This window comes from Amia ocellicauda, chromosome 10, assembly GCF_036373705.1.
Source record: "Amia ocellicauda isolate fAmiCal2 chromosome 10, fAmiCal2.hap1, whole genome shotgun sequence".
NCBI classification, from domain to species: domain Eukaryota; kingdom Metazoa; phylum Chordata; class Actinopteri; order Amiiformes; family Amiidae; genus Amia; species Amia ocellicauda.
Window position 1 is genome coordinate 31,133,644 of NC_089859.1, and position 9,784 is coordinate 31,143,427.

At 37.0% G+C, this 9,784-nt stretch overlaps 1 protein-coding gene across 5 annotated transcripts; it reads right to left on the minus strand.

Annotated features, from left to right (window-relative positions):
- Positions 1–99: 99 nt before the first annotated feature.
- Positions 100–9,784, minus strand: dek (DEK proto-oncogene). Of its 5 annotated transcripts, none has more exons than XM_066715921.1 (12): positions 9,700–9,784; positions 7,504–7,744; positions 6,915–7,013; positions 5,843–5,952; positions 5,474–5,568; positions 5,101–5,221; positions 3,552–3,842; positions 3,096–3,317; positions 2,801–2,924; positions 2,488–2,636; positions 2,241–2,309; positions 100–1,591 (listed from the first exon to the last, which is right to left on the minus strand). In XM_066715921.1, the coding sequence occupies exons 1-12, from the start codon at positions 9,712–9,714 to the stop codon at positions 1,580–1,582; spliced, it is 1,548 nt and encodes a 515-aa protein (XP_066572018.1). In that variant the 5' UTR covers positions 9,715–9,784; the 3' UTR covers positions 100–1,579. The 5 variants fall into 5 exon arrangements, with proteins under 5 accessions (XP_066572018.1, XP_066572017.1, XP_066572021.1 ...); XM_066715920.1 differs by having other exon boundaries at positions 3,096–3,320; XM_066715924.1 differs by having other exon boundaries at positions 3,096–3,320; positions 9,612–9,736.

Here is a 9,784-nt window from a genome sequence, read left to right on the forward strand (position 1 = left end):
TTTGTCAGTTTAAGAAATTCCCGATGCTTTTGAAGTAATTGATCTTCACGTAAAATTGAGAGCATGCTGCACACCAGAGAAAGTAAACAAAGCCACACAATATTTTATGCAGTTTTAATAAAAAGTAAAGGTTGAGTTATTGTTCAACTCAAATGATCTTGGTATAAAAATAAAAATAAATCCAAACTCCTTCCAATTAAACATTTTATGAGCCAGGATCAAATTAAACATGATGGCACTGCCATACCTTTCACTTATCCAAGTTAGGTAACCATGCATTTGAGGGATGCCCTGCCTAGATTAGTCCTTAATACTCTCCTCACCCACTACTAGCCTGAAATAGCCTTTATTAATACTGGAAATGTATTAATCACTGACATTCACATTTATGGAACCCCTCCATTAGGTTTAATTTGTTCGATTAAACACAATGCTTTTACTTCTGGGGGACAAAATGCACCATAAATTCTGTTACTTAAATGCACATTAATTTCACTTATGAAAATGTGATTCTGGTCACAATAAATAGTAATACAAAGGTGTCAGTTGTGCAAGTCTGAAAAGGAGGGCTCTGTGACAAGTTTTAACCCTTTCTAACTTAATCAAAATGCTTTCACACCTGTCACCAGCAGAAAATGTGGGTATCATTGCACCCAGTTAAAAATAGAAAACTGCAGAGATTTCAACATGTACAAAAAACAAAAACAGAAAAGTCAAGCATGTATATATAGATGGTAAGAGAAACCACACTAAGAAGCACTAATTTGATACAGTAGTTAAATCAGTTGTACAGAAAATGTAAAATTGATTGGCAACTATAAGACATGCATAGAGTATTTTTAGGAAGATGGATTATTCCCTCTAGTTCTGGTCTAGTATCTATTAAATTAAAGCCTCACACTAGAGTTCATCTAAAAATGATATGTAAAACAAACCAACAAAAAAAAAACAATGGCATTGGACATCGACAATGTTTTAATCATGCTCAGATTAAAATTGCCACAAGGTTACTTGGAAAAGATGTAGCCCCTAACCCAATACACAGACAAGTATTTTGAAGGGTCTGGTTACTTAAACTAACCTAATTACATCTAATTTCTTCCTCAAAAGGTGCGTTTATCCACCTTCATCAACTTCTTGCAAATCTGACCCCTTTTTTGCACCTGGCAATGCTCACCCTAATATATATACATTTTATTCACAATACCTTTCCTGTTTTTAAAATGCAGTTAAAGTAAAGCTCAGTATAAACTAATAAGCAAGCAATGTATTCACAGCCCAAGTAATTTAAATTTACAACTTTTCATAGCTATGAAAAATAAGAATAGAAAAACCCATGCCTGGTAGTAATGCGTCAAACTAATATAAAAACAATGTTAACAAGGGAAAACACTTCACAAGGAACCATTTACATGAGAAGTTTAAGATAAAGGGGGACAGTAGGTTTTTAAAATACTTAAAATGCACAAGAAACACAAAGTAAATACATTCTTATTGTTTTGCTGGTATTAAAACTCTCGGATACGATCCTCTGAACAAGTCCAGGTGTTCACCCGGCATTGCTACTCCAAATCCATCATCAGGAGATTAACTGCAAAAAGTCAAATACAATGCTAGACATGTTACATTTTGGGTTCAGATCTGAATATTGAATTGTTAGTAGTAGCTCAGTAATGAAAAATGTATAGTTTGAAATGAGCACCATTCCAATTTTTACTAGATACACTAGTTAATTTATATTCATTTGTGCAAGAGACTTCCTTCAGCATTATGAGGTTAATATATTATGTACACCAAGACCTTTTCAATTATCTACACTAACCCAATACTGAACAGTCTCCTAAGGAATCTGCCATCTTATATAATTTGTATTTGTTGTTCCAATGCTCAGTTTTGGATAATTTTTAAACAAGGAAAATCATCTCAAATCAGAACAGCTACTGTTAGTTTTTTTGTTTCGTTTACGATACACATTTGGCTAGATTTGAATCTGTGGCATCCATGTCTCACAAGACTATTATTACATGTTATAGCTGGATTTTATTACTGAAGGAGGAATCAGAAATACCAAAGACCTAAAGAGGTCAGAATGTGGGCAGTAAGTTAGGTTAGTGGAGAGTACACAACAGAAAAGCCAACATCTACAATGGAAGATAACGAGATGGCATTTAAATTGTATGGTTTGCTGGATCAGAAATATCAACTGCTCAATACCAAAGATGCTTATCACAGGAACTCACCTCCTTCACAGTCTTTTTAATGTATTCTTTCTTGTCAGACAAGTCGTGATCAGGGTAAGACTCGTTAACCTGGAAAAATGTAAACGCTACATTACTTGTAGGCTTACCAGATTTTTTTTTTTTTCTTTCTTTCCACAAATAGGCATGTCTGTAAAGCAAGTCATCAGTTCTACAGTAGCTATAAAAATGATCCATGTATTTATATTACACATAGAAGTGATCCAGCTACCTGAAGGTTATTACTTACTTTCTTGCAGAGCTGTTTCATTGTGACTTCCTCCAAATTGGCCGTTTCCAGCAGTTTCTTCACCGTTTCTCTCAGCTGGTCCTCGGTTGGAGGCTTCCTTAGGATTTTGATCAAGGGTTCATCGTCAGAACTGTGCTCGGACTCCTCGCCTGCCAGCAGTATTGACAACATGAGAAGAAGGAAATGCTGTCCTCCACCTCTGCGTTGTACACATGCGAGGGGCTCGTTTGCAGTGAAGACCGAACTGTTCAACATAAGATTTTAAACCCTACGGAGAAAACTGGAACAACGACGCACAAAGAGGCAGTCTCACCTTTACTTTTAATATTGGTTGTTTTCTTGGTGCTGCTGCTGTCAGCTTTCTTGACATTGGCAGATTTAGTAGGCGGCTTCTTTTTTACAGCTGCTGGAGCTGTCTTGGCCACTTTTTTGGGTGGCTGTAAAACACAGGAATGAATCGGAAGATTAAAAGTTCCTTTCATATACCACAGGGAAGCATCAGATGAATAATATATTTACAGATTTCAAACTCAAATGTGTTACAGTACATCTTGAATAGTGCTTATACACCAAAAGGCGAAATCTCTAACCAAAACCCCTGGGCTCACCTCCTCCTCCTCCTGCTCACTGAAGTAGTCATCAGAGGAGAGCTCAGACAGGTCTGACACGTCATGCAGAGATTTCCGCTTGTTTTTGGATTTCCGCTTCTCCCGGGCAGCAATCGACTTGATGCTCTCCTTTTTTCGTTTGGGTGGGGGCTTTTTCTCCTGAGCAGCGATCGGCTTCTTCTGTACTTGTTTTGGGGTGGCCTTTTTCTTAGGCTTGGGGCTCTCCTATTGGTCAAGTTCAGGAAAACAGATTTAGGAGCCACTACATGTCACAGAAGGTCTTAACATTTCAACAAGGATTTCTGAAAGCTGTGCTATTAAAACAATGGCATGGATTTGTTGGATAAAATATTTACAAGTTTAAAAAAATAATAAATAAATAAATAAATATAAAGTAAATTAAAATCACAATTCTAAGTTTAAAGTTAAAAGTGATAGTCACTAATAAGTCTTCACCTCTTCTTCTTCTTCTTCTTCTTCTTCCTCCTCCTCCTCCTCTTCCTCCTCCTCCTCCTCCTCTTCAGTATCTTTTTCCTCCTCCTCCTCGACCTCTACCACCATCTCTGCACTCTTAGCGACTGGTGCTGGCTCCACTGCCTTGTCCCGTCTTTCTTCCTCTTCACTGCTGCTCTCGATCACAATGGCGTCGGACTTCTTCTGCACTTTTGCCTTATTCTTCTTTGGCGAGCCACGTTTAACCTTCTTTTCTCGTTTCTTGGCTCGACTCTTTTTAGCCTTTGGTAAGGGCTGCCCATTGTGGAGAAAAAGGAAAGGTACATCTGTAAGGTTTAGAAGCTGTAATTTTATTCCCCCCCCCCCCATTGAGCACCCAAAGTCCATTTTAACAGAAAGCTTCTCAATAAGCCAAGAAATGTTAACCTTTGTAATAACTTAATGTCAATTATCATCACCCTACAACTTCACAAAGTACTAGAATAAAACAAACCCCATTCACTTCATGAAAATATAATTCCAGGAGCCAGTTTAAAATTAATTAAAAATTACAAAGTCCAAAAAGACTACTTTAATAAAGGTCAGTAGGGGTATGGATGGTAGTAGTGCTTTAATAGGATTTTTTAACACAACAAACCAATCTAGATATTAAACATGTAAATTAATTACTGTGATTACTGTAATTTACAATATGATTACTATAAAATGCAGAAGTTTTCAATGAAAAACTTGTATTGGACAGTTATAATTCATAATTCTGAATACATAAAATACACAAAGAGGGTTTAAACAAATCACAATTTAGTGAATGTTCCATTAGATTAAAATAATAAATTAACATTCGATCTAGGCCTAGACCTAAACGCACATCATATGCAATAATTACACAATATAATTAGTGTAACCACAGACGCATACAACTGTAACTGATCAATTCTGTGTATGAGACTTACCTCACACTCTATGGTTTAGTAAGTTGTTACTCCACTCCCAAATTGCTTTACTGGGGCTGTTTTTGTTTTATGCAGTTACCAATTTTAATGCCAGTTGCCTTGCCTCCACTGTTAGGTAAATTAACTTTTAAGTCATAACCAGGAAAGGTAGAATTTATTTTTGCAATAGTTCAATACTTCTTGTGAAGATTCATGGTCATCCGCCACCAATAAACCATCCGACAGAAGAGATTTCTATCGCAATGCCCGATTGGTCTATATTACAATGTGGAATCAGCAGTGACGACAGTGTACTTGCAACAATCTCTGCTTACAGTTTGGCTAGATCCCACCCCCCCATATATTTTTTATAATTGGATTTGTGCTTCTCAAATATGGCCCATAGGATTGGCTAAATCTTGGAATTATTTAAATCTGGGTTTGAGAAAATTAAACGTTTCCACAGACCACATACATCAATTAGGCATAACGTGCTTTTGTGTTGCTCTCGAAAATGAGCTAAAAGCATAATTCAGCAAGAATCAGTTTAGACAAAGGATTGACTAAATTAAGATGTTTTAAAGTAAATGAGAGGGGCAAGACATCAGGACAAAGCTTACCTTCCCTGAAGTACTTGGATTCAACAAAAATGTTAGGATTCGGTCTATAATATCATCATGCCTTCCAGACTTTTCCAGATCAAGGATACCACAGATATTCTTCAATACAACAATTGTGTACCTACAGGGGAGGCAAGACTGCAAGTTATTAAAATAAAAAATACAATAAAAATCAGTACTAGCTGCAATTCAGCTACATAGACAAGTACAGGTTTTCTTCTCTAAATATAACCATTTCAGATAATCATGTTTGTATAGAGCTTTGAAATAAATGAAAACATGTTGTCTTACTCCATAAACTAACACTATACTAGCAGATTAAGTCAAACTGTGCCAAAATATCGAATGTTAAAAATATGAACCTGAAATATACCTTTTTAGCATTTCTTGTTTCTTTTTGTAGGGATCGCTGTCTTTCTCAAATGTGAACCCCCTGAACTGGCGAAGGTTCTTCTTTAAAGTGGCCACCTAAAGAGAAGAATACTTTTCTAAACATCTCAACAGAAAAACAATACAATACCACTAAACACTTGCTCGGGAAAGTAGCATTTTTGTGTGCAATAGCCACCCGTCCTACCCCCTCCACTCTGACAGCAAACATTTCTATAAACCTTTTTTTTTTTTTTTCGAAGGGTGTGAAAGTCCAGCATATCATTCTAGTATTGCTTTATAGAAATAATATTCACAAATTGTACACACACACACACACACAAACATATACATAAAATCATGGATGCCTTACAGCGCCCGGACGATTATACAGAAGTTTGTGAAGAGGTTTTAACTCGGGAGATTTCATCTTGGACAGGAAATAATTTACTCTCTCAATTTCTCCCAGTTTTTGTCCTATACCTGAAAGGGCCAAGGAAAAATTAAATACATGTTAGGAGCACTTTTAACTGGGTTTTTTGTTTTTTTAACAAGGAAGTCTGGGTACCTTCTAAATACTCACCCAGCAGACAAAACTGATGTTCCAACTCAACCCTTTACCCAATATGGTCAAGGAAGTGCGTGTATAGATTAGTAAAAGATTTGAATACTGAAACCAAAGTACAATAACTCAAGCACTTTATTTACAAGTATGTTATGTCTTGACAAGTTAGCTATATGTATTTTTTAAACAATACAAACTACTCTGAGGTGTAAAAAAAATGCAGTCCTCCTGCTGTAGGTGTGACAAGCCTAATGACTACACATCATATTCAGTACTTCATTAAGGCAGTTAGTTGTTTTATATTAGCATTTAAAAGCATGACTTGTGGCAATATGCTGAGCATATGTAGGAAACATTTTTCTGGTATCACAGATGAATACCATTTACCATTTAGTTACCAAGCAGGTAAATGTTCACAACTGCCTCCCTTCCCTACTTTAAACATAGTAGATAAAGTTATTCTTGCCAAAAGGCAATAAATGCAAAGCATAATGGAGATTTTTAATTTATATATTTTTTCGATTATAAAAAAAAATTGCATAGCAATCGCCTACTTATTGTTCAAACACAATCTGACATCTTCACAGATGTTTCATCTAAGCTTAAAAAAAAGAAAAACTGTCCTCGAATTTAATACATGAAGAAACACCACACTAACTCACACTCGTAAGTATCCATTTTCATTGCACTTTAATGTACAATCAATGGAGTTATGATGATGTCCCATTTGTGCAAAAAACATTGAATAGTTGGAAAATAGTCTCAACAACTAATTGCTTCACTTTTCTTGAAATGCCTCCATATTATTGAGAAGCAAAAATCTAATATTAAAATTAAGTCATTAAAGTCTTAAAGAACAAATACAGATTGGATACTTTACCCGATGGAACAGTCAGACGTTCCTTTGGTTTACTGATCTGGAAATCTAGTCTCTCCACCTTCTTTTTTTGTCTTTTTCCTTCCACTATAAGGGTTTTCACTGAAAACAAGTAAAGTTCAAACTATTATTAAGACTGATACAACAGATCTTTTGTTAAAACATTTTTCAGTTTTGTTTTCGCTATACCTTTGACTGATTTCTAAGTCATTAAACATTTGTTAAATTAATAATTCTTAATTAAGACCACTTGTTCCTTATACCAGTTAATTGGTCCCTTCCAGATTCTGAAACTAAAATCATATGACAGAAACACAGATTTTCTATCCCAGTCATATACCCATTTTAATTGATCAACCTAACAGCAAAGGCTTTAAGGCCAGAAGAAAACTGCAACACAGTGAAGTGGGTGTATAGGCACACAAGATTTTCCATAACTCTGTACAGCTTTCTTGAAACCCTACCACAGCCGTCATTGGCCTTCAAAGTGCACAGCATCCCACTATGGTTTCATTTTTTTGTTTACATTTTCCATGACTACAAGAACTTGCACTTTAAGAAACATGTCAGCCCTAGTATGAAATGTACTTACATCTAGCCTGCTTGTCCTTGACTTTACGCCGTTTCTGATCATCTTGATCACCCTCCTCCTCCCCGTCATCGTCGTCATCTTCTTCCTCCTCCTCCTCCTCTTCCTCCCCTTCACCCTGCTCTTCCATCTCCACGTCCTCCGGCTGTGTATTCTTCTTTGGGGAGGTTTCTAGGAGCTTCGTGTCCCCTATAGTTTTCTCACTTTCTTCCGTGTTAACCCCGTCATCCGACATGACTGCTACCTGTTAAGGAACAAACAGCGATTAGGGCTCTGTAGGCAACTGTGTTAACCCCCTAAAGGGTTCCTGTAATTTAAGAGTGTTCCACAACAACATTAACACATTTAAGTATATGTTTATTTGAGGATATAAGAGCTATATTTAATATTAAAGTTACACAATACACAAGACATTTTGTGCAAATGGCAACTGGAGTCATAACTGAGAGACATGTGGGACACTGCTACCAAGCCAAATTGAAAAAACAAATTGGGCTTTTTACGATTCTGCTCCATGCATACAATTTATGCAAATCTCCACAACTTGTTAGTAACTTAGTAAATATATTTGTAGAGCTAAACTTCTGCTTAACTGTACAATGTTGTGCAGTCCCAAGTGAGCTCCGCTAACCAGACAAAATAAGTAACCTTATATGCTTTATATAGACACTTCCCAGAAGGACTAGGGACTATAATGCTCACTTCTCCCAAATAAAACATTGCCAATATAAATAGCCTTCCTTAAACAGATTTTTTTCTAAATATAAAACTGCTGTAAAAATAGATCGGACATCACTAACCTACTGTCAACAAAGTTTTGCCAACAAAAACGCATTCACATTTAATATACAACGAGAAAATGATATGTATACAGACAATTATTCAGAGCCGCCATGAAATATCTGGAAAAAGCAAACCAGGTGTTTTGTCGTTGACTTCCACACACCCCCCAAAGAAAAAAAAACAGTAAATACATTTGAATCAGCTACTAAAACACGAGCAAATTGTGGTTTATAAACCGTATGATCATATACTGTTGTTCACCCTACGAACTGTAAGCATTTCGTACATCCTTGCATACAAGTGGCACGTTGTGTTCAAATGTACATCTAGTTAGGTCATTTAATAGCTGGACATGTAGACACCGTAAATGTTGGAAAATTTTAAATGATCAGGGACAGAAAAAAACAAACCTCTTTACTTTGAAACACCGAGCACGTATAAAATGCACGTCTGATACGCACCAAGCTAGTTCCTGGCGAGCTATGCAATGAAGGAGTTACATTTTGAGCAACTTTCTCGCCTGCAATGAACTAGCTTTTATCAGTATTATGCTCCTGCGTGAATTAGCTACAAATATTTAACAAAAAATACACATTTTAAAATGAATGTCATTCTATTTCTGCATTTTCCCCATCTTATACTGCAACAAGTTGCCTTTACCATCCCTTCTGCACTGCGCGGCTGTTCTCAGTTTGACACCGACGCCGCTTCGCAAGGCGCCAATTTTGAAGTAAACGGGAAGCGGGCAGGTAATCAAACGAAGCTAGGGGGTTAAAACCATGAACCCACTGACAAAGTGACCCGTTTGATCAAACACTCTGCTAACAGGAGTGCACTTTACAAAAGGTGTTCCCTTTAAAACAACAAAACCTATAAAACAAAACAATAGGTCCCTTAACTCGTCGTCGCAAGAGATGCATGCTGGGACTGTTTAATACTGGAGCACAAACGTCTATGCAACGAAAATCATCCACATCTTATGCATGTGAGGAATCTTTCTCAAAAAAGAAGGCGCGCAAAGTATTTAGTAGTGTGGCTGTGCAATGCGCACACAGAAATAAGCCATGCGTGCAGTCCTGCCTCTCCGCCACGACGCACCGCAATCCGTCTGTGTGGGACTGAGGACAAGCTGCAGCTCAATATCGTCACATATGTCGCACACATTACATCCACATCAAAAGCGAGCTCAACATTATTGACTACTAAAATCCACGGCCTATATTTTGAAAACAACTGCTGGCATCACACAACTTGGTACCGCCCACAAATATAATTACATGTCTAGCCAAAAGTCTTACCGGTTGAGCACGGTATATCAAAATAAGCACCTTTGAAATCGATGCAAACCCCCCTTCTGTGTTTTTTTTTTAAAAAGGGGGAGTGGAATAAAAACAACTATTAGCTCGTCTACACTACCTCCCGATCCACCATCCGCGCAGCTTTCTCCTTCCACTGCGCAGACTTTCAAAATGGCGGTTTGGAAAGTAGGCGGGAAGTGCGC

Coding starts and splice junctions, on each gene's coding strand:
- dek (XM_066715920.1), bottom strand. Junction 7,014..7,503: donor CAAGGACAAGCAGGCTAGAT/GTAAGTACATTT, acceptor ACTTGTTTTCAG/TGAAAACCCTTATAGTGGAA. Junction 5,222..5,473: donor AAACAAGAAATGCTAAAAAG/GTATATTTCAGG, acceptor CCTCCCCTGTAG/GTACACAATTGTTGTATTGA.